The 26,672-nt window shown below is 37.2% G+C and overlaps 1 protein-coding gene across 1 annotated transcript in view; it reads left to right on the forward strand.

Moving 5' to 3' along the window:
* Positions 1-26,672, forward strand: part of IP3K2 (Inositol 1,4,5-triphosphate kinase 2) — a 183,983-nt gene that overhangs the window by 37,353 nt on the left and 119,958 nt on the right. Inside the window, exons 2-3 of the mRNA XM_089734744.1 lie at positions 5,972-6,047; positions 6,458-7,168. Of these exons, the coding sequence (XP_089590870.1) occupies positions 6,464-7,168 (705 nt within the window). The 5' untranslated portion in view covers positions 5,972-6,047; positions 6,458-6,463. The remainder of the gene's footprint in view (positions 1-5,971; positions 6,048-6,457; positions 7,169-26,672) is intronic.

Consider the following 26,672-nt stretch of genomic DNA (forward strand, 5'->3'; position numbering starts at 1 on the left):
TCAATAGACTGTGTAGGCATTAAAATCAATTGTAGTCATTGAACAAATATTTTTTTTGTGGAACCGAGCAATAGAACAGTTTAAATTAAGCTATTTTGGCGTTGTATTGCCCTTACAAAGCGACAAGGCTGCGTTTGACGTCATACGGATTGAGGACACGAAACTATTGAAGTGTGAAACTAAATTTTGGATGCGGTAATTGACTACAAATCGTTCTTTCGTGATTTATGAAAATTCAATGACGTTATTGATGCGTGTCATTCAAATGCGTTTACAGCAATTATTATAATAAATGCATAGAGTAATAAAGTCCGAGAATTATTTGTCAATTCACAATTCTATAGTCATTTAAAGATAGTGCGTTGTCAATATAATTTTTTTTTTTTTTTTTTGGTCAGGATGAAATCGCCGGACTTCCGCCCTCCCCTGGTGTTGGAAGGCGGGGCATGTCGGAGTCGAGCTGACTAAAACCTCCTGTCGCTCAACAACCCGCGTCCGAACCTCGCATGAGACAGAACCTATGAAAAGGCAAAGGGGGGAAAGTGAAGCGTTTAGTGCGGAGCACATCTCTCCCATCACCCTCCCCCTCGGGACGCCGGACCGGCGGTCGTCGGCGCCACGACCACCAGCCCTCTCGGTCGGCAGGCTATCCGGAGCCCGCCTAGATGGCGCCGGTTAGAATGGTCTATCCTACGGAATACCCCGCTGGGTCAGAACCAGCGTGGGTCGAGGATAGCCGGCCTTCCATCACCCGGATGCTCTTGCGTAAAACGCGTGCAGAGCAGCTTGCACGTCGTCTTCTTAGGCCCCCTTCGCCTGTCCCCAGACCGACATATGAAGGGGACCCGAAACACTTAGAGGGCCAGGGCTTGGGCGACATCCGCCTCCCTGGCCCCCGCTCGACGGCGGCGGGCTTGCGTGTCTCTCACTCGCAGAAGTCGAGCATCGCCTTCCACGACTCGTCGTCGCCGAGCATCGATGCCACAACACTCGGCAACGACAAGTCGTTTCCTATTTTTGCGACGAGGACACGGCGCCACCCCTCCCATGCGGGGCAGGCGACGAGCGTGTGCTGCGCCGTGTCCAAGTCGCAACCACAATGGTGGCACTCTGCCGTCGGCTCGGCTCCGATCCGGTGGAGGAACTTACCGAAGCAACCATGCCCAGTGAGCACCTGCGTGAGCCGGAAAGTGAGGCGTCCTCTGTCACGATTCACCCAATTCACAAGAACCGGGCGAATCGCCTCGACGGTCCTACGACCAGCCGAAGGATCGGCCAGCCGTCTGGACCATGCCTCCAGCACGGACCGCCGAGATTGGGCCCTCCGCGCTCTGACCACACTGGGGCTGGGACGTGCCACGCCCCGGATACGAAGGTCAGCCCGCCACTGATAGTCAGCAGCGAGCGCCTCCGCCTCCAGGACCCAAGGCGGCGTCCCAGCCAGTACACACGCCGCCTCGAAAGAGATGGTGCGATAACCACGGATGACCCTGACCGCGATGGTGCGTTGCGGCCGTTGCAGCAGCTTCGCTACCCCCACGGCCAGGGACTGGCCCCACACGGGCGCCCCGTATAGGGCCATTGATCGCACCACCCCTGTATAGAGACGGCGCGTCACCTGGTCAGGCCCTCCGACATTGGGAAGGAGCCGGCTTAACGCGCCGGCCACCCCCAACAAACGAGGGACCAGATTCTGAAAGTGAGCACGGAAGGTCCAACGACTGTCCAGAATGAGGCCGAGGTACTTCAACTGCACCCCGACCCCGATACGGACGCCTCCAACCACGATATGGGCATCGACAGGTGGCACTCTCCGGGGCCTGTGGAACCACATGGCCTCGGATTTACTGAGCGCCACGTCGAGGCCCAATCTCCTGATTGTCAATATTAATAATACCCACAATGCAATACTGCTTAATTCTTCACAAAATGTGATGTTTTTGTATGAGCTATTATAAAAAATGTTTCTAAGAACATCAGTGTCAAAGATCACTTACATTCATTTGAAAGATCTGGGCAGCCATTATAAGTGCTATAGAACTGAGACTTAGAACTCATGTTTAAACGTGGGTTGCGCCATTTACATTGTTGAGGTCTCCGGTAGCCGCTTTACCTAACACACAAGCAATAAAAAGAGGATAAAATCCTGTATTTCGATAAGTATATAATAATCTTTATATAATTTCGTATTTACTAGTCTACCGTATCTTGTGATACGCTATATGTATTATAAGCAACCTCATATTAACCTCAATTAAGTAACCTCATATTAAAATGTGAAAGACGACATTTTCCGTTGTGATGTCTATAGGTTCTGGTAGTCAGCTGAAGTAAAAACATAATCTTGGGCGCAGCGAAACAATTAAATCTTATAAAATCTTATATCAATTAATTCATTTTCTTCGAACCATGAATGCAATCCTAATAACCAGGAATAATTATGAATGGTTTAAAATAATAACAATAAATAAACAACGGAGGTCGTGGCACATGTGACCCATCATACCTCGAACGTCACGAGTAATTGATGATCAGTATGCAAACTTTCACAACTGGCAAATGAAATTCCGTGTTCTTTGCGATCTTCAAGGAGAACAGGAAGAATGTTTAATTTTGATGACTTTAAATTATTTAGCTTTTATGTTTTTATTGCGCGTAAACAAGTTCACAGCTTACCTGGTGTGGAGGGGTTGCCGAAGCCCATAGACCTCACAATGTGTATATCGCCACAGACCTTGAGGCAGGTCTAATTGTAAGTTTTAATCGTAGGTAGTGACTTACTGACATGACTACTTTGTCATCGATATAGGCTGGGTGGGTTTATTTAGTATGTCGTGCTAGTTAAGTAATTTAGTAAAAAAAATGCTATCTGTCTGCGGGAGTTAAGCTAGTCGCATCGCTTAATACGAGTATGGGAGTTGGCTTGCAACAAATTCCATTATAATCTGATTTAATCGATTTTGATGCTAAGATTAAGCCAAGCAGTCTCAATTAATTCAATTTGAACACGCTCTGTACATTGATAGTAATTATGTTTATTACATATTACTGTTATATTATAGTTTATTAACATCTATTTATTGGGGAAACCAAACAGCTATATTGCGTCAAAAAAGTAAGTAACATATCCAATTTTCCCAGGATTCTGCTCAAAATAAATCATTTGACAATCGTTAGGTATCATACTATTATCATCACAATCATTGTGCCAGAAAGCAAATATTACTTCAAATCTAAAGAAGATTTATATACGACATGATTCAAAAATCAATTTACAATGTATATTGTAGAAATTGTTATAGATATTACCTACATATTATATTTGTTTATAAAGCAAGATAGGTTTTTTTCATGAAACTCTAATAAAGCCCGAAATAATACTAACTTACTAAACTAAAGTAAATTTATCAAGGATTTTTTTTAAACATGATTTTTCTAATCGGTTTATGAAGATCCAAAAAAAAAACTGGAAATTATTTTCGCACGTCCATGTATTTTACAACTAACTCGAGTGTGCGCACGATAAGAGATTCCCCACACGTACCCGTAGTAGTCATAGATCAATAGGAATCGTAGGTAAATTTAAGAACACAATAATGTGTTATGTGGTACATGCTAATTTAATGTTATATAGTTTGTGACGTCGTAAAAATTTTTGCACGTACGAAACGGGATAGAATTCAAAAAATAAAGACCACATAATCTTTATATTTAATACGTGAAGAAAAAAAACTTTGTACCCCATTTTACGAAAATTGCGTGGACGGAGGAGTATGAAATTTCTCACACTTATGGAGAATATAGAGAAGGAGTGAATAGGATAGGAAAAATATTAATGCTAATTTTTTTTTAAATTATACATAAAAATACATTAAATCAATAAAAATATATTACGTATACTACCATGTAATTATACTCTTTTGTTTATTGTTAAAGTCTGTCAGGTCAAATTCAGAATATATAGATATTGTTGGTCTTCAATATTATTTATCTATAGTGTAACCTCGGCGAAATTTGCTATTATAGAAGGCTAAGATAGTCTTTGACAATAGTTCCTTATTAATGTTCAAACTTATAATTTAAATTAATTATAGTCGAATTTCGACTACCGGGCGACCACTAGTTATTTAAAAAGGCTATGAATTTTTTACGGTTTTTTTTAATACTTAGGTTTCTATAAATTGGAAAGTTACTGCTATAAGATACTATTTATTTATTCATTTGTTTTTATAGTCCGCCGCATTGTAAAACTCTGATTAATTCTTTGATTATTAGCGTTTCCTTAAGCTCGGTGGTAGGGGATATTGGAAACGCGATATCTGATTTTTGTTTTATCTTATACAGCATACAGTGCGGAAGCAGTGCAGGCTACACCAGTTAAACACAAGTAATCCTCGACAGTAGATAATACATAATGCCCAATCGAAAGAATTTTCAAAATTCCATTTGATTTTAAAATCAGAATATAGCCGAGACCTTATAAAAAGGACAAAAAAATATATAAAATACAAATAAACTTCGTTACCTTTAATTGTTATGTTCCCTCGCGTATGTTAATCATATTGAGTTGCGACCTACGAATAAATAATTATTTATAAATTTGTATATAAATTGTTTATAAATAATTATTTATTCGTAGGTTGCGACCGAATTCGAATCGATTATTTAATGCCAGAAAAGTTTAAATGCGCTAAAAAGTAAATCGTACTGCTCGCAATCATGTTCAAGTTTATTCAGCAAAAGTCTGTTTTCTCAGCGCGTGTAATTATTTTTTTCTGTGTCGGTTGTTAGAAGTAATCGTAAACCTGTTATAGTGCCGTTAGCCGGTGCTACTCTAGTATTTCTTTAGTCGATCAACTGTTAGTTACGGGTTCAATAGTAGTTTAATCGGTGTCGAGTGATACGATCAGTTAATCATGTTTATATAAGTCGAGAGTGCCGTTATACGATACTAGTAAGTGCAGTAGTAGCAGTATGTAGTAGTAATTTTACACTAGTAGTATTTAACATCGGTTGGTTTGTGAGCTTGTGTGCAACCATCCAATCCATGCATCAGCCCGCTGAGTTTCTTGATAGATCTTCTCAACGGGTCGCAATCCCGATCCGGTAGTAGATTCATTCACGAAGCAGTTGCTCTTGAGTTGTTAGGTCTCCTTTGGGGGCGCTCGGGCAGCTGTTAGCGACCACCCCTCTTGGCTGAGCCCGTGCTCGCTCATCTGTACTGGTGAAACTGGAAAGCCCTCTGGGCCAACCATAATTCATCTATATATATATCTATATTTATAAAAATGAATTGCTGTTCGTTAGTCTCGCTAAAACTCGAGAACGACTGGACCGATTTGGCTAATTTTGGTCTTGAATTACTTGTGGACGTCCAGAGAAGGTTTAAAAGGTAGATAAATATGAAAATGCTCGGAGTTAAATAAAAATAACAATTTTGTTTTTCCTTTGATGTGTCCCCCGTAGGACGGATTCCTTTTGTTTGTTTTAAGTTTATTTTATACAAAAGTTTAGGTCTTTTATCTATCGATTGGGGCACTAACACCAGGTGGGCTGTGAGCTCGTCCACCCATCTAAGCATAATAATAATAATAAAAAAATACAGTGAATATAATGCGATTAAGTAAATAAAAGTTATGAAATGATTAATGAAATTTACGTTAATCATTCTACGTAAGAACATTTCTGTGCAAACAAATGTTGTTTTCTGGTGGCATTAGTATTTTTGGACTTTCCCGAATTTAATTTGCACTTTTTTAAATATATTAACTACGATCAGGCCATTGTTTTTTTTTCTCCGAATTCCTAGACTGTACCAGTAAGACGAAGTGAGAACGTTTAAAAATTTATTCCGCTGTGTTGAGATGATGTTTCGTATTTACTGTAATTTATATAATATCTAGTATTATATTTCGAACAAATTCCTCATGTAAATTACGACCATGTTAAGTCATTTATTTATATGTTGCAGATAAGAGCTGAAATGTGCAAATAGTGACAAAATTATCAAGAGCCTTTTATTTGGAAGCCGCTTATATTTTACGGAGGTGTGTACTGTTTGGTTTATAAACTATGATCGCTAGGCCTATTATAATTTTTTTTAAAGGGTATTTTACGTCCTGGTAATTAAGACCTTTAGTCATATCTTATTTTAATTTATATTATTAATTTTAAAATTGAATAGTGTTTTTTTTTATTGCCCTTGTAGGCCGACGAGCATACGGTCCTTCTGATGGTAAGTGGTTACCGTCGCTCATGGACGTCAGCAATGCCAGGGGCAGAGCCAAGCCGCTGCCTACCAAATAAAATGAAGATGATTAATTTGAGATCAACTTGGATGAAATGAAATGAAATGAGATGACATGATATGGGATGAAATATAAATATTAGATTATTATTTTTATGTTTACATAGGCACTGATTTGAATTTTATAACGGTCTTTCTGTTGTTTTCCAGATAACGATGCCGCGCCTGGAAAACCCCCCAACGGAGGACTTCCGTAGAGTGTTACGTGAAAAGGCATTAAGCCACAGCTTGTTTTATTTGAAGCTGGGCGCCGGCATGACGCCGGATGTTGCTCGCGAGCCGCAGTCGCCCACAGCGCGGAGGCCGAGCGGCAGTGCGGTGGCGCGCGCGCCGCCGACAACCCGCTTCCAACGACACGCGCAACCACGTGTCTCCGAGCTCTTGCGTCGCTTCGAACCCGCTCCGATGCAGTACTTGCGGCCCCCTCGCGCGCCCTCACCGTCCGACGACATCTCCTCATCGGACGACGACGACAGAGCTGCCGTCAGAAGACGCAGTCGAGACCTAAGCGACGATTCCGCCGTTGAGCTCGAGACTAGGCTTAGGAGGCACTCGCATCCACGCGATATTACCCCTCCACCGGAGGCCATGTCGCCGAGACGGGAGAGGACTCTCGTAGAGGCGCATGTGGTAGAGCTGGGCAGGAGAGACAGCGAAGGCTGTGAGACAAGAGGGCGTACGGTCAGGACGCCCAGTGTCGTTGTCAGCGACTACTCGGATGGAGTTGCAGTGGGTGCTACAGAAGAAGAAGTGAACTGGTTGAGGTCCAGGTCTCTGTCGGCGGACTCCGCGTGCTCGTCGTGTTCGACTCTGTCTAGTCGCGAAGATGAGGAGTTCGAATCGCCTACAATGCCAAAAAAGGTCAGTAAACTATTCATTCATTTTATTACGTCCGTTTCTCAGAACTCTGTAGGTGATTAATTCATAGAAACATGAGTTGTACTGAACGCGTATGTTTTTCTAGTGGTAAATCTGTGTCACGGTCAAATGTGCATTTTTTACCTGTTAGAAAAAAGCACGCCTAGGAAAGATATTCGTATATAGATGTATGTACAGTACGATAAAGATAAACTTGAGACATGTTTATGAAATGTGAAGGCCCGCGAATCAATTATTGCAGTAAAGTTTAACACCGTTGATATATTTCGTGGATTCCACAAATCTTGACGGCGGTAATGTGTAACAACGGAGTGTAATTATGTCGTTTTTGATGATAAAAAATAATAAAAGTAGTAATATAATAATAATACTAATAAGTTAATAATCCCATAATCACGCTTGCTAAGCTAAGCTTTCACCTATTCCAATCAGAAAATGTATTAATATATCACACTACTCTCAATCGATTAAAAAATTTATAACTTTTATCGGATTGAAGGGAACCGATATTTTTGCTAGAGCATGTCCCGTGTGTACATAATAATATGTAGGTACGTATGTATAATAAATCGCAAATTACAATTTCAAATGGCAAGTGCTCCACGCGTGATACTAACTGGATTTGTAGTTAACGATACATTGTTTGTCAACAACAGGATACATTGTAATATTTTATTTGATAACGACCCTCGTTTATGTCCTCGAAAAAAATTATACAATAGTGTTTTAAATCTGTGTTAAGTCTAGTAATTTCAACATGAGAAGATGCTGTTTCAGATGTCGATGCGAATGTTTTTTCATTGATATCAAGTTAGGACGTTTATTGCGTAAGATAATTTGAAATACATGCTCATTCTTGTTCAAATTCCATTGGTTCAAATTCCAATATAAGTTTTGAGTAGAACCCGGTTATGGAAAATATCTCTTTTTGTCACTACCTATTTGAATCGATTTTCGCTTCGATTCGCTAAATCCTTGTATTTATTTCGAGAAATAACACCATACCCTAAAAAAAGGGGAAAACGTAAATTATTCGAAACATATTAAAGATGGCTAATGCGAGATAAACATTATTTGTTTTCGTATATTAGACTTCCTAAAATGGGCGTTTCATTAATTCAGTAATCTACCGTCGCTAAGAGAGGACGTCATGTTTCATAAAAATAAAACCAAGCCTTTGAACAAGTATTTTCATTGCTTCGACATTGCTTGTCCAAAATTCATGAGGTACATTTTCACATAGCGCCGGTCATTCACTCGTTTCGCTCGATACATTGAATGCTTTAACTTTGTTGACATCTCACATCCTATCCGCTGACTTCCTGATACGGTTCATGTATGTTTTGTATGCAAAACGGATGCCCGCATCCGTCAAATACGTGTCCAATTTGTACGCTGTTTATTGGTAACTGGAGCAGCTCTAAATTCGTTTACATTCTATTGTATAATTGGTAATTGTGTAGGTATCTGGTTTAACTCGGTTACGGTTTTCCTCGGTGAAGTGTGACGTGATACTTTTGCGGTTGTAATGACGTTAATAGTCTGAAGTCTGTATGGTCTAAATCAGGGGCTCCCAAACTTATTTCATCTACTGCCCACTTTGAGAATAATTTATTTTGTAGCGCCCCCATTTTTTCACCTACCGAAAAACCGGTATAGTGAGAGCTCAGTTGGTGTCTAAGAGTCCTCCTAGATGAAATTACAAATCGCCATCAAAGCCTCTACACAAAGCTTCTTTTTCTGGGTCTCTTACCGCCCCCCTTTAGGCCTGCAGCGCCCACAAGGGAGCGTTATCGCCCACTTTGAGAAAGGCTGGTCTAAATTATACTTGACGTCCGGTGTACCCGTATCGAGCGATGTGACTATGCTGATGTTCAAAATCCTCTAGGCCGGTTTTTTATTTATTTTTTCTAATGAAATACACTACACACTACGCTCGTATTCACGAATGACTAGAGGGCTATGCTCGGAGTTAATCTGCCCGCGAAATTGAGTTAGAAATGAGGAGAATCGCAGAAGAACCCATTAACGGACATAGTTCATAGCATTGCAAGATGGAAGGGACAGTCGGTAGGGAACATAGCTAGAAGAACAGATGGCAGCTGGAACGGAAAAGCTCTAAAGTGGTAATCGTACACCGGAACACGCAGCGTGGGTAGACCTCCCACGATTTGGTCCACAACGATCTGCTAAAGGTCACAGGAATCCGCTGGACGACGGCTGCGCGGAACCGGTTATTATGGCAAACCTTGGGAGAGGCCTTAGATTAGTGCTAGATAGCAACTTGATAGATAGCAGCTACATGATGTCTATGATCATGAGGATATTGTCACGATAGTATAAACATATGTCGATAAAAATACCTTAGTCATAGGTCACCATAATAACTGTTATTGAATTGAAAGTGAAACTGTAACTGTCGAAACTGTAACTGTATTCGAAACGTTGGAACAAATAAAAAGAAAATGTTAATATTACAATAATAATTGGTGAGATACCCACTCCAAAATTCTATAACTTTATGAAATTTTTCTTGACATTAATTTTTTTTTATCAAATTTTTATCCTACCTATGGAACATTTCGCTGTTATTTCATTTCAAATTCAAATTGGATCATTACCTGTTTCTAATTAATAAAATTATATAATAAGTAACCTTAACCTGGGACAAGCTAAACGCAGTCAATTGGCCCTAAACTAGGATTCCATGTATTATGTAAACCAGAGACTGACCATACTACATATACATTTAAATACATACACACATATTTATAAATATTAAACAACGGAATAAAGGACAAACATATGTTCATTATACTGCACGATATTGAAAAATAAGTCACGACCCTCGGCTATACGGTCAGGGACACGGTAACCGAATTAATTTGTCGTTCACTAGGATAAAGAACCTGCTGTTTTAGTGCTTTATTAGGGCACGAAATTATAATAATAATAATATTTATTCAAGCCTCTTAAAATACAAACACATACAAGAATTTATAACACTAGTATATTAGTATAAATGACTTTTTTATGCTAGGAAATCCTGTTTTATAAAAGTCAGTGGTTCAGTGCTAGGTCACCTGGTAAAGTAAGATAACCAGGAAGAGGGATCTTTAAGAATATAGTACGTACGTGTGTGTGTGTGTGTGTGTGCGTGCATGTTTGTGTGTTTGTGTGTGTATATATATGTGTCATACAATAAAGTATTACATTATACTGTCTTATATTTTATATATTACACATAATACATCATATCTACAATTAGGGCGCGATTCAGTGGGCGTCAGCCGCGTCGCGTCGTCCGGTGAGCTGAGACCTTCAAATAGTCCCAACACAAAGACAGGAACACGAATGAATTTTAAAGCGTTTTGCATATTCTGTCATCTGTGTCGGCGTTCCATTGACCTGGCTTTGTTATGACTACCGGACCATGAATGCTGTGATATGTCTCTCTCATCGTACACTACAGTTCCGTTGTTAATAAGTTCGCAACATTAACTTTGTTAATGATATACATATGTACTTGAGTGATGTATTTCGGTTGTCGATGCTATGAAAGCAATTTTAATACGTTTTGTTTTCCCAGGATAAAAACTAACAGATACTTATGTTTAGGATGCTTTTCTTCACTGTTGTGGCCGTATTTGGTTTTATAGTTGACATGTGAATATGGCGGCCTGAAAAGACTTGATGGACTGTATATAAGTGGATATGCAAGATTAGGGAGGGTGTGAGTGCGAAATGTTAGGTCTGAATGGAAAAATTTGGACATGCTACGCCGACCACATATAGTGAGATAAGGACAAGAAGAAGAATATTTGAAAATTGTGTCGAGCAGTGGTTTTAAGCACGAATCACGAGAACTGAATATAATATTGGAGGGATCGAGTGAGGCTCATCAATGCTCACGCACAGCAAGAATTTCAGGGACTATTTAAAAAAAAACACGATTGGAAAACGCATCCTAACTTATTCAATTCCATACAAGACATTTGGAAACGCAGAGGATTTAAAAAAACCAGGGACCTGGCAGTGGTTAAAAGTGTTTTCGTATGACATAAAATATCATATTTTTGAGACATTCTCCGGGATTGAAACAGGGCGATTAGTTTGCGTGAATTAAATTTGCCCCGCGTTTGAATCTTGAGTCTAACAATGCCTATTTATCGATGCCTATTTACGTATTTCTACAAATGGAAATTTAACAAGTACTGTTTTTTTTGTACAGAAACCTCTGTCGTATAGTTCGAAAAGTGGCTATAATCCAAGCCAATTACTTAAGACTTAATACGTACTGACACAACCATTGTTCTATACGTTGAACAATAAGAGCAGCAAGTGCGATAAACGTGTACCTACTCGTGGTCGTTTTAACGGATACAAAAACCTTGCGTGATCTTGGAATGTAAGTAAAAATTATTCTCTTTGGTCGTTATATAGTTCTTGGCATCTAGTCAAAAGAAAGTATGTAATTCCTTTTTTTTTTCCACTTTTTATCAGATAAAATCGAGACGGTTTACGCACAAACATGAACACGAGAGAATCGCAGGCTTTTATACTTCTTTACTGGTGGTAGGACCTCTTGTGAGTCCTATCTATTTCCCGTCTATTTCTGCCGTGAAGCAGTAATGCGTTTCAGTTTGAAGGGCGGGACAGCCGTTGTAACTATACTTGAGACCTTAGAACTTATGTCTCAAGGTGGGTGGCGCATTTACGCTGTAGATATCTATGGGCTCCAGTAAACACTTAACACCAGGTGAGCTGTGAGTGAGCTCGTCCACACATCTAAACAATTAAAAAAAAGATGACCAAAACCCCCTTCATAGGAGGCCACGACTCACACTTTTTTTCAAATAACTAAATTATCCGCACATCATATTATTATGCAAAATTTTCAAATATAATGTACTTTGGGGTTTCCATCTCACGCTTCAGGATAAATGGCGAAACCTCTCAAAATCAGGTGAGCTGTGAACATATCTGTTCAATATGTGCAATAAATAATTTGGGTGTAAAATCTAGTGTGTGTTCATACGACAGCTCGCTGTGGCAGCCTTTTAAAAACATTAACCTTTGTTGCACACAATGGTGATAGCCGTGTCCAAACCTGCTCGGAACGGATAATACTTAATTTAAACTGACTTTTCAATGTGCTAAAAATTTGGAACAGCTCAAAATCGGACGACAGTGCAAGATAATACGGTGAGGTTATACTAATTTTAGTACATTTTTAAATCGTCCCATTCATAAAAACGTACAAGAAAGCGAGATAATAAAAAGGCGGTAAAAGAAAAATCTCGTTCAAGATACGGTGTCTATTACAAAACATGTCATAGAGCGGTGTTATTTCACGGACACAATTGACGTCATAGAAATTGAGTGTTTCGGTAACGTGACCCCAAACGTTGAGAGACCATGCGCGTAGGTGATTTAGGCCAATAACCGCTATTGATGCTTTCAAATGATTTGGGAGTCGGTTGAGTTTTCGAATGAATAAAACTGGACCCAGTCTTTTTTAGATTAGCTTAGGCGCGTGCGGGATCACAAAATTTGGTGTCTCCTTCCTTTATGGTACCTGATGATTATCTGGCGATGGGGTAGCGCTCGAATAGCAAACAGCAGATATATCAGTAGCGTTACCAACTTTTACGAATATGTTTTTTTTTCTCGAGCGGCAGCCGCGTACCTTAAAGCTCACAGTGAGTAGGCCTACAAGATGGACCGGTGACTTGCGAAATTTTAAGGGAATCCGTTGGATGCAGGCTGTATAGGAACGGTTATTACGAACATTGAAGAAGGGCTAAGTCCAGCAGTGGATGTTTGTGGGCTCATGAAAAAAAACAGTAGGCATGTGAGAGAAGTAGCGAAATGTACGAACTATTGTTACTGATTGATACCCATAAATATGAGATGTTACGTTATTTTAAACAAAAATTAAAAAGAATTTTATATTGAGTATTTTCAAACATATTAGATGTCTTTTTAATATGACAATAAATAGATTTTTTTAATATAATGTTTTTTTAAATGTGATAAGATGGATGGCAAGAATGGTATTCGTAAATTTAGCAAATCTAAATCAAATAGATTTCATTGAGTTCCAGGTTTTATTTCGGCGCTGTTGTAAATCATGTGGTAAACTGAAGACTGCGGGTAGAATGTTAGGAGCAGACAAATCCGTCTATCTCTTTCTATTTCATTTTTGGATGTTACCACTAGAACTCGACAATTACTCCGATAATAATTAGCCGAATTTTTTTTCTGGATATTTTCAAAATGCATTGCTTTTCGTGCTCAGTAAAATTAAAGTAATCGTAAAGAGTTAAATTTAAAATTGTGGTAAGAAACCGTTAAATAATACGATATCAAAATTGACATTATATCAGGGCCACGCAACAAATGTATTGTTTGTTACATCGACCGGATGTGGAATGATAAAATTGTTCACCGAAATGCACGTATAAAATATAATAAAAGTTGGGGTTTTTTTTAAATATATCGTTAACATGTTAATAACGTGACACATTAAATTAACCCAAAACAAATTGAAAATATTCGACTCCCAGTAAGTACTCCGTATGCCGTTTGAATCCGAATTCATTTTTCTGACTCTTACCAATGTAACACAATAAGAGTACTGTTACGCCAGTAAGAGTAACGCCATCTATCGGCGAATAGTCGAACGAATATCGAAGGATCTAGTAGCACCTAAAACGCTCGAGAAGTACAACGTCATCTATTGTCAGATAGTGGAAACACAATACTCAAGATTTGTGGAATATTCTCGATAGTTCTAGGGATTTGGTATCGGCTATAAAAGTATTGCATAGATGGCACGCAGTCGAGTTCGAAGCGAAGCGGAAGAAGTGAATTGAGAATTTTAAAGTGTTAGTGAAGTGTTTTAAGTGTTCTAAGTATTGAATACAGTGTTTAGTTGTACTTTGGTGGTACATTTATTTATCCCGAACCCCAGCGCGTAACAGTACGATTTAGAATTAATAGAATTAATGTATTTGAAACAGGTGTTTATTTAAATTGATTCCATAGTCATTATCTCAAGATATCCTCATGCTGGTTTTTTTATAACTTAACCACGAGAATACTTTATATTGTATTAAAATTGATTCTGTAGTTTTGGCGTGATGCTCAAACGCACGAATCTAAGAATGAACAGCCGGATAGTTAAGACATATTTTGAATATATTTTCACTGTATCATAATATAATTAGTAACACCTTAAGATTTTATCTATTGCATTACATATTAATATTTTCTTCTTAGACAAGATTAAAACCACTTCCACGATTTAATCTCGTGTTTCTATTGCCATTCAGGATGGTCGTCCGGTGACCACGAAAACTGTAAAACAATATTAAAAACTGAAATTCGGAATTAATATAAAGACAATTTTAAACCTAAGATTATATCATAAAAGTAGTTTGAATGATATATTTTTTCACCCACCTTGAGATATAAGTTCTAAGGTCTCAGTATAGTTACAACGGCTGCCCTACCCTTCAAACCAAAACGCATTACTGCTTCATGGCAGAAATAGGTGGGGCGGTGGTACCTACCCCACCCATTTCTGCCATGTTTCTGGTTGTGCGGAATCACAACAAGTCTTACCACCAGTAATAAAAATATTACTCTAAAATACTCACTGCATACAATTTTGTTTATTCATAATTCTAGGGCTTGTAAAAATGTTCTAAATGAAACAAAGAGAAATAAACAGGAGATAAATGTGCGGAACTGTTTCCTTTAGCTCTGGAAATACGAATCTTGTTAATAATCAGGAGAAAAATGTGCAGAACTGTTACCTTTAGCTCTGGGATGAAATACGAACTACCCACGCTGCATACAGGTATATAATGTCCATTTTTCAATTCGCTCTATATTGCTAAGGCTGATTAGTGATGGTAGCTAGTCGCCATCTGCGTAATTGAGAATTCGTAAGGTTTCGCGTTTTTCGTGAGATTGCGTAAAGTTAAAGTTGTCACATCTGGGGTTAGGTTAGGTTAGAAACCATGGAATTTTGCGTCTTCTCACAGCTCCTTACGTCTTACCCATGTGAATGTGTATACACTTTAAAACAATTAAATTTCTATTTGAATGGTAATGAGGACAGCAAAGCCCTGACTTTAATTTTTCAGTTCCTTTGAAAAAGGACGTAAACTCCAGCACGTTCGCTTTTAAAACGTCATATTTATTATACGACCGCGTTGTGTCATTATTCGTTGATGAGCATGGGGAAACAATGGCTTCTTATGGCTGTCTCGTATTCCGTACATACCGACTAAACGATTTACCTTTATATAACCCGATACGATGCTGGAACGATTTTGCTACAGCCTAAATAACGTTCGTTTTCTATGGTGACAAACATTCAGTAAAGAAAAGAAAAAAAAGATGTTGTAATTCCTCTACTAGTCAAGAAAACATGGTTTTGTCTTACGTATGTTGTTTTGGCTATGACAGATCACAAAGGAAAAAAAAATGGTATACTGTAATGCGGCTTTTGTAACTTTAAAGTGTATTTTTAACTTAATCAACGTCTGTGGTCTTTCACAATTCACAATAGCCGGTGCTAAGTGCTCTGAGCTCACATATATTGATAGCATCATCGTGCCTCTTATTTCTTATTTCTGCTACGAATATTGTAAAACTGTTGGCATTGGTGGCACTGTTAACGGCTCTGTTCAAGCCGTAAGTTTATTCGCAAAGGTAAATAATAAACAATAAAAAAAAACACACTATGTAATAGGATTTTCTGTAGAGTTAATACTAATGTTTGTTTTGTCGCCATCATCATAATTCTCCTGGCCATCTATCTCCCAGTCACTTGGCGTCGGCGCACCATGTTTTTTCTTTCCATACTCCTCTATCATATACCATTTCTTCGCTCACTTCTTTCTTAAACATATCGTCTTTCACATAATCCATCTATTTTTTCTTAGTTCTACCTCTTCCTCTAAAGCCTTCGACATTCATAATTAAAGTTAGTAAGTTTGCTTTGTCGCCATTTGTCAATAAAATTTAAACATACGATTTGATAAAATCGTCTGCTATAAAAGGATCTTCATACGGCAATAGTTTTAATTTTTATGTGCACGTCTCCACCCACGATTGACGTCAATCGGACGGTTGCGCGGCACATGTGTCTGTGGGTGTGAGTGTACGTACATACAGTCCCGCTTCAGGGCTCAAACACAATAAAAAACCGGTTTAGGTACGAGAATTGCTTTCGAGAAAAAAACGATGGCCCTTGATTAATAGGCGTACAAGCGAATAGGGAAGTATTGAATATATTTAAATGTAAGTAGGTATTCGCCATTTTGAGAGGATATTTGACGTTAATTATTATTGTAAGAGAAGCAGAGAGACTGACGAGTATACGGTCTACTTAATTGGATGTAGTCACAATCGCTTAAGTATATTTTTTTTATTGCCCTTTTAGGCAGATGAGCATAAGGCCCACCTAATTGTGAGTGTTTACCGTCGCCCATGGACTTCAGCAATGCCAAAGGCAGAGCCAAGCCGCTGCCTACCGTTAAGTACTCTCCACAAGCCTCGTTTGAAGAAAGACATGTCATAGCGCTCGGGAAACACCGTGGAGGGGAGTTCATTCCAAAGCCGGATGGTACGTGGCAAAAAAGATCTCTGGAAACGCACTGTGGATGGACGCCACGGTGGAGACGCTGGAGGGTACGCTGGAGCCACTCCAGGTAGTATGGATGAACTCTACTCCGATGGCGGGCGGTACGATTGTATAAACGAGATGATGGAATCATCTCAAACAAGTCCGATGTGCGTTCAAAGTTTTATGTTTGAATCGATGATGGCCTCACTAAGAACTCTCAAACCGCATTAAAAGAACTGTACAAGCCGCCATTGCCTGTTTGATGATTATGTGACTTAAGTTATAGATAAATCCATATGTCATGTAACCTAATTGATTGTGTTCTTCTAATTTTCTTGTCGATTTTATATGTAGCTTTGATGAAAATACAATAATGTGGAGTAGCACAGCTAGTTTTATGGAGAGCCTGAAACGGTAGGTAGTGGCTCGGCTCTGTCCCTGGCATTGCTGACGTCCAAGGGCCACAGTAACCACTCACCATCAGGTGGGCTGTATGCTCGTCCGCCTATACGGCAATAAAAAAAAAGTGGATAACGTAAGCCACTTTTAATACATAGTTCTAGAATCCCGTCGATTTCGGATTACCAGATTAATTATCTTAAGAAGCGATGTTTTCACGAGTATGCTTAGCTTAGCTTAATTTTTTTTTATTACCCGACGAGCACGCCTAAAGCTGATTGATTACCGTCGGTAGTTCTAGAGCGACGAGAACCGTGTAAATAATACAATATAATTCTATAAACAATAGATGACTCAATAATTCATAAAGTGTTGAACTCGTTTATGGCTTTTGTATAAATAATATTATGTAAAACGTTTTTTTTTACCCTCAGAATACATAAATATTTATTAATTTATCATGAAATATGTCATATAAAGTAAACCGGTTTGTAAAGGTGGATAAGAAACTTAAGTGAATTCGAAGGGTTCACTGTAGAAATATATTAGCAGATATCTTTAGTGTTTCATTTTAGAGTTTTCGATCGTAATTTTTTTGTGATAAAGTTTCCATAAGGAAGAATGAAATTGTTCTTTTTAAACAATAGTTTTCAGCTTTGATTCTGTTATGTAGTAAACAAGAAAAGAGAAGATTAAAATAGACTAATTGTTTAACCTTACGACTATTTTACTTTACCATGCTACTTTTCTTTATTTTACCATGAAAACAGTAACCACAAGAATTACTGCGAAATGTAATATTAAACAAACGCGATATTAAGCCGTGTAAGGGTCATACTATAAATATATTTTTATACGAAATTAAATTTGGCAAGATTCGGCTTTGGAAACACCCTGCCTATTTCAGCAGTAATGCGTTTCCGTTTGAATGGTAGAGCAGCCGTTGTACTGCAAAAAATTGAAACCTTAGAACTCATGTCGCAAGGTCTATTGATGTCTATGGGCCATCAAATCGACCACCCAACTAAGCAATAAAAAAAATACATCAGCTCGTCCACTCGAAACAAACAATTAAAAAAAAATACAAAAAAATATTCGATGCTTGACAGCCCTAATCATACCGAGTCAGTGTCAAATAACTTTACAGAGCACACACATAAATAACACATTCGCGTGTGCGTTTCACGCTCTTTAAATCGTCATCCTCTTGCACTGTACGTGACTCTGTGTTAAGTTACTGTGTACCTATAATCCATTTCAAAGAGGTAAACACGTTTTTTATTATCAAAACGATTTAAGATGTGCGGAGGGCCAAGGATTTTTAGGGAGAGAGGGGAAATAAAAGACGTTGTAGAACGTACGCAGGTTGTTATTATTTCTTAGCATTTTTTTAAATTTTTTATTGTTTAGATTTGTGGACGAGCTCACAGCCTACCTGGTGTTAAGTGCTTACTGGAACCCATAGACATCTACAACGTAAATGCGCCACACACCTTGAGATATAAGTTCTAAGAAATAGGCGGGATGGTGGTACCCTGTGTTTCTATGATCTGTGGTGGTACCTATCCGTGCGGACTCACAAGAGGTCCTACCACCAGTAATTACGCAAATTATAATTTTTCGGGTTTGATTTTTATTACACGATGTTATTCCTTCAGCGTGGAAGTCAATCGTGAGCAATTATTAAGTACGTATTTCATTAGAAAAATTGGTACCTGCCTGCGGGATTCGAACACCGTTGCGTCGCTATATATACGAATGCACCGGACGTCTTATCTTTTAGGCCACGACGACTTGTAAACTTAAATTTGAGGTCGAAGTATTGTATTATATTACAGATATTCTGCCCTCCAAAGTAGAACGCATGAGTGTTTCGCGCCGGAAAAAAATTGTACCACGCTTTCCCTCTCACAATAGGTCCTTAATGCTAAACTGCCGCTTAAATTTTGTATATGAAAGTTGAGATATCGCTTGAGATACACATGACGTAAGGAGAAATTTACAAAGAAATCGCACACACAGCAGTGGGCTTGGTGCGAGTTTTTTAACTTCTCGACCGCGTAAAATTAACTCAAATGTGTATGGAGTTTGAAACAGCGCCCCTAGCGGCAAACAAAGGACAGCTGTTTCAGAAAGTTAACTTTTACGCGATCGAGAAGTTAAAAAACTCGCACTAAGCATTCAGTGTGCTTAGTGCGAGTTTCTTAACGTTTTCGATAGCGTAAAAGTTAAGTCAATTTTGTATGCAGTTGGAACAGCGCACCTAGCGGCAAACGTAGGCAAACCATTCCATACAAATATGAGCTAACTTTTACGCTATCGAGAACGTTAAAAAACTCGCACTAAGACCTTTCCGCTCTTCACTCCGAAGACGTTCAAATTAATGTTTTGTCATTAAATATTTAAAAGACATGGTCACTTTACGTTTGTAACAGTTTCTAAAGAGCACAGTAACACTGAATGTGCACTATAAAATTAATTGTTATGCCATATTATGTTCTCAAATCTCTAAAAATGTTCTGCGCAATTTGATCCAGTTTTCAATGTGTTTGCTATTCGTTTCTTAGGAATGTTTTATTCCTATTATACTGAAAAGGAATTTGCGTTTTTCCTTCCTTTAATTAAAGCGAATTTTCTCTCTCGGATACGTTAAGTCGAATGTTCCTAAAATGATATTGCAAAATCGTCTGTAAGGCTCAGAACATAAAGTCCATTGATGTGTTTATCACAAAGTGAACATGTTGACATTTAATGTTGTTATAAATACAGTTCTAAGAATGTTTCAAATATTCTATAAAATGATCTCAGTAAATATTCTAATACTTCATAATTACTTTTAGGATGGTTTACAGCTATACTAAAAGTAAAAAAAGTATGTATAAACTCCTTTAGTTATATATACGATTTAATAACCCAACTACATCAACTATTGAGCTGATTACTATATTTACTTGTTAATTATATCAGATTATCAGATATTATCAGATATATAAGTTAACAAATATAATTTAACGTACGATAGATATATAGAACAAAAATGAAATAGGTTAAATATGAAATATGAAGCAGTAATGCGTTTCGGTTTGAAGGGTGGGGCAGCCGTTGTAACTATAGCTTGTAACTGTAGGCAGCGGCTAGGCTCTGCCCCTGGCATTGCTGACGTCCAACACCGACGGTAACCACTAACCATTAGGTGGGCCGTTTGCTCGTCTGCCTACTAGGGCAATAAAAAAAGTCAATAAAATTTAAACAAAATTTATATTATGCGCAATATCGTTATATTTATGTATTAGGTATAAAACTTTAACCTCAAATCATCAAATAATATGTCCATACATTAAATATAATTTGTATTTAAGACCTACAAAGCTGTGCGGAACCGAAGATAAAACGAAGATATATAAACAACTCTGGAAGAGCCGATCATAGTTTTTCTTTTGTTTTTTTATTGTTATTATAAATGCTCAATTTTCGAATATTTTTCGATTTAACGTTGTCGTCTTCGGTTCCCGACAGGTCGCTCAGGGGTCTCTTCAACATTATAAATGTTTAATTTATTTTCGATTGGAAATATTAAAAAGTAAAAATTGCTTGTTCCAGATGATAAACGCTGATTGAGGGCACGGATGACACTTGAGCGACCTGCGGGCTTGCGGGGACCCCTACTGTCAACTGTCACCTGCGCTGCATTACCGGAATAGTATACTTATGGGAGATTAATTAAGCTAAACCATAAATGAAGAATCGATATGAATTAAACTAGAGGCTAAAATAACTGATATAGCTTAGATTTACTAAGCGTAAAGCTAAACTTAGAACTGAAAGATTAGAAAGTCGGACCAAGTAAAAGGTTTACATAAACTGATTATGATGCTAAGCCGTTTATGAATGTGTCTAAAAAAATGTGTTAAATAAATAATTAAAATGAATGTATTGCTTTTAAATGTGTTCACAATTTATTCGGTTGAGAAAAATACGTACAACTTTGATCTAAATTTGAGTCGAAATCGTGATGCGAAGCCTCCTTCTTTGATACGATTAATAGCTGGGACCAAAATATAGCGTATCTAGTTTTAAAAGTTCCGGAATGTTCCGTGAATAAAAATCAAAATTAACTATGTTTATCTCGAAAATAACATCTTTTTTCTTAAATTGTGCTGATTCTGTATCGCTAGTGCGCTGTGCGCCATTGCGTTTTTAGTTACGTACATATATATAAAATTTCTTTATTAGATTTATGAAGAAAATAAATGTTTGTTAGAATAGAATATATTTTATTACTAAGGAGGTTAATAAGCAAAAATACGCTAAAAGAACCTAATTTCAGTAGTTATTTCAATTATATTCAGAAAAATCATAATTCTATTTATATAAAGTTATTACCTTTAATGAAAAGGTTTTATTAAGAATTTTGCAGAATTAGGCTCTATCATAAGGATTATTCAGATAATTGTGTTATTTGTTAAGTTTAAATTTTCATTTGAGCCAAGGAATCCGCATTCTCGATATCCTCTGTTTGCATATATAGTCTATTGAAGCATGTATTTGCTTTGTTTGAATGTTTCTTATCTTCTCCTGAGCTTTATCAACTATATAAATTATTATTATTTATTTAATATTTTTGACGTTTCTATTATGATCTTCTTTTATTTATTGTATACTTTTTCTTTGTAACGTAACTATAAAAGGCACATTCCAGTTTTATGTATATATTGTTGTTGTTGTTATTTATTTATTTATGTATGTAATTTTGATAAGATGCGTTTTAAAATGTTGAAAATTAATTGTTCAATTGATTGTTTGATGAAAGATCGCATTTCAGTTCAATGCCTATGATATATGTATTGTAGATATAAAAAAAAAAAACAAGAAATCACGAGAAAACATTCTAGATTAGAGCAGCTGATAGTAAAATGATTGCTTAATTTTATTTCATAATATTCATAGGATCAAATAGCAGCTATAAACTATTGTTCTTACTATTTTTAAAATGTTTAAAAAAATATCTTATAAGTATTTCTGTTATTATCCGAGTATTATTTTGAGAATAGATTTACTTACATTTAATATAGGTAATTTTAAAAATTATTTACTAAATTTCAATCAAGAATAACAAAGAATAACGACATATCATTACTTAATTTAGTAATATAATGATTTTTAATTTTAATTTAAATCTAAGCCTTAAAGCTAATTGCGTAGAGACCGTTTCTCAATGAACTTTGATACGTAAACAATTTTCACTTGATATTTCATTTATTATTTTCATTATTTAATTTCCTACTTTTCGTTCCAATATTCGTTGTTGTTCTAACTACCGTCTATTTTAAATTATTACAAACAAAACTGCGTAAGACGCGAGATTAAATCGTAAATGTATTTAATTTTTATTATGTCTACCTAAGTAAATGCAATTTTTCGTATACTAAGCTGAGAGAATGCAGTGTCATTAATGTGTTTTCTGTGAACCGTAAAGTAATGTTGATATCAGTCAGGTAAGCTGTTTTAAACTTAGCACAGACTAGGCAATGTATACAATTAACATTTTTTTTTTAATTCAATGGGAGATGAGTATATGTGTTGGTGATGTCCGGTTATCTTTGTTCATGGGCATCAGCAAGGTCACAGTCAAGTTGCTGTCTCCTGTCACTAAATATTATATTTTAACGATTTAGTGTTTTCGTGTCACTAATCGTCAGCTTTATAAAGCACGCTTTCGTTTTGAGGAATGTTTTAAATTTAATTTCTTAATTAGCATCATACATGAATATACTATTACTACAGTATTTGTTTGAAATTATTTAAATATATTCAACTGTATCAGAGTATTTTATTAAACGATCCCCTTCCGTTTTCTAACAATAAGTAATAGCGGTTATTTTAATATCTTATTTAAAAATTAACTACAGTCTATTGTTCGAAATCAAAACAAATATATGTATTATATGACCTCGCTTTAGAGTAGAAAGACTTCCTAATATAATGAGATATATTAATGTGCACACATCTTGCCTAAGAGTTTAATCTTAATAACCTAGTAAATAAGGCTTTAATTTCTATGATATGATCGTGAGTTATGTTTTACCATTAGTTCTTATGACGTCAATCGGGCTTCGAAATGTTGATCTTGATTATTGATGAATAAAAATTCTATTAATTGTTAATGTTGTTTTGATAGTTCCTATTTGAGTGATACGGTTGATTTATAAAAGGAAATGTTTATATTGAGTGGTTCGAGATGGGAGTCGAATGTGTGAAACAAACCAGAACAATTCAGAGAATATTGGTTACTTTTTCCCTTAATTAATTGCTCATAGCCTAAGGAGCTATTGTAGCTACTCCCGGACTGATAGGTGAGCTTATGGGCTCAACTTGAGAGAGTGTACTAGCACTGGCCCTAGCAAGAGCAGTGCCTCGCAAAAACCACCACCGGATCGGAATGGCGATCCACTGAGAAAATCCGGCGAGAAAATCAATGGGCTGTGTCTACGGGCTAGATCTGTTCATACATAGGCGGCACTGAAAATTTCGGGAATTAACGAATTGACACAACATTACTATTTAAAAATGTATTTATTGCTTTTCGAAGTATTCTCCGCGAAATTTGACACATTTTTCTATACGATGAAACCAATCACTGAAGCAACCATTCCATTCGGAAGTTGGGGTCTCCAAAATGGCCGTTTTGTAGGCGTAGCTTCTTCAGGTGATGAAAATCTCTGTCCACGCAATTTATTCTTTATTTTAGGGAAAGTATAGAAATCATTAGGGCTTAGGTCGGGGCTGTACGGCGAATGGTCTAATAATTCTATGTTTTCTTGCTCTAAAAACTCTTTTGTTCTGTGCGCGGTGTGAGAACTCGCATTGTCGTGATGGAGGATGATGCGGCGGTTGTAGTTATCTTTACGGAGTTCAGAAACGACCTGTGGAAAACAAATGCTAGCATACCATTCTGCATTAACCGTTCTTTGTCCCTCAAGAGGAATAGTCGTAACATGGCCGGTTTTGGAGACAAACGTGGCCACCATTTTTTTTGCAACACTCCGTGAACGAACAATTTTTGTTGACTTTAACTCATTTTCGAACACCCAAACTCGTGACTGGGTTTTTGTTTCGGGTTCGTACGCGTATATCCAGGATTCGTCACCTGATACAATGTTATATACAGCATTTAAGGATCCTACGTGGAATCTTTCGAGAGTTCTGACGCACCAAGTAACGCGAGCCGCTTTTTGCTCTTCACAGAGCGAATGCGGTATCCATCTGGAAAACAACTTTTTTACACCTAATTGTTCATGCAAGATTATTTGTATTTGACTCATGCCAATGTCTAAAGTTGCCTGAATTTCGCGGTATGTCACATGTCGATCTTCCTCAATCAGCTTACGCACAGCATCAACGTTTTCTTGGGTGACTGCAGTTTTTGGACGACTTTGACGGGGATCATCACTGAGCTTGACACGTCCACGTTGAAACTCAGCAAACCAGCGATAAATTGTGGTTTTGGATGGGGCTTCATCACCAAATGCAGAAATCATCCGGTCAACACACTGTTTTTGTGTTAAGCCACTTCGAAAGTCATAATAAATCATCGCTCTTGAATTTTCTCGAGTCAATTCCATTTTCTCAACGACTAAACAAGTTTGACAAAACCTCGTGACAAGACCGAGAATCTTTTTTTAAATAAATAAATGGTATTCGATTTTTAAAACCAAGGAGTTTTCAATTAAAAAGATTTTAATATGACAGGAACAGTGGAAATATTCCATTCCCGCAGCCCTCGTATGACAGTAAACGCACAAAGAAATCTTCGCAAAGAAATCACAAACAACGAATCTTCTGATCTAAAATTACAATTTTAGTATGTATCTAGAACCAATGCCAATACAATAATGTTATAAGTTCACTCTAATGTCCTGACCGATATCAACAGGTTAAAAAAATATGGAATTCATTGTTAGTTTTTTTTAGTTTTTAAGCTACATATATGTATATTTTATTTTCTAGTTGTCAGTCCAACTGATTAAATCTTTACCAAGGCATCTTTGTAAACGTCATAATGCATTATGTCTTGCCTTTCAAGCCAGCAATTCAAAGCAAGTCTATTCGCTATGTGGTATGGAATTCTATGGGACACAGTCTGGCCGTGTGCCTAGAATGCACTACCGTAGCACCTCACCTCATTTTTTCACGTGGGTGTCCTAAAATGATTCACAGTCCCGTGGTAAGCTTTTTTTATTCGAAATGTGGGGTATTAAAGATTTATTCGATAGAATTGACTTATCAAATCAAGTCACGAACCCTAAACTATTGAGAGACATGATACGTGCGACATGAGGTCGAAGCCTTATTTGTATTGTAATAACGGCTTTCCTGCCTCCAAAACTGACACGCATGACTCCTTAGTCGCACAAAAAGCTCTTATCATCTTTTATCATCTTATCAAGTTTTAAAGGGAAAAGGACTGTTTTTATTGCAGGACAAGCGAGCTTACCATTCCTTGGTATTCAGTGGTCATCACTGTCCAAAGATATCGGTAACTTCAGAAGTTTAGCCAGCTCGCTACCTTCCATTAAGGTGACATTCCACCACCGGACTGACACTCAGATCGATCCTAGACTTAACCCGGATAGTTTCAAAAAATTCAAAATTTTCAGATATTGTAAGCTTTAGATTTCTGTAGCCTATTTAATTATTTTTATGGTATCCGTCTTTTTGAATTAACTTACCTTGTCTCTCAGTAATTATATGTAATTGTAATTCCGATGATGTTTCAACGATTCATCTATCTATATATATAAAAATGAATTGCTGTTCGTTAGTTTCGCTAAAACTCGAGAACGGCTGGACCAATTTGGCTAATTTTGGTCTTGAATTATTTGTGGAAGTCCAGAGAAGGTTTAAAAGGTAGATAAATATGAAAATGCTCGGAATTCAATAAAAATAGCTATTATGTTTTTCCTTCGACGTGTCCCCCATCGGACGGATTCCTTTTGTTTGTTTTAAGTTTATTTTATACAAAAGTTTAGGTCTTTTATTTATCGATTGAGGCACTACGAAGTCTGCCGGGTCAGCTAGTACATTATAAAGTTAATTTAAAACTTCTTTTACTGTATAATATTAGATTTTACCCGATAACATACCCGTTAGAGGATTGCAAGTTTCAGAAAACCGTGAAACTCTTATCGTGAAGACGAAAACGTGAGATTAAGTTCTATATGTAGTTTTCTTACATCTATGAGTCGCGAAAACCGATGAAAGGTTTACCGTACATATTAAAATTATTATTTGATAATTGCTATTTCGAAATTTAAGTGTAGAATAATCCTTATTGTAGTGTTTGAATATTTTTAAAGTATACCTCCTGACATTTTTATTCGAGCAATACAGTGTAGATGACTGCTCCTGATGAAATGACACAGCAAAGCGAATATTTACTAGAAT

Source organism: Bombyx mandarina, chromosome 18 (assembly GCF_030267445.1).
Source record: "Bombyx mandarina strain Sakado chromosome 18, ASM3026744v2".
NCBI classification, from domain to species: Eukaryota; Metazoa; Arthropoda; class Insecta; order Lepidoptera; family Bombycidae; genus Bombyx; species Bombyx mandarina.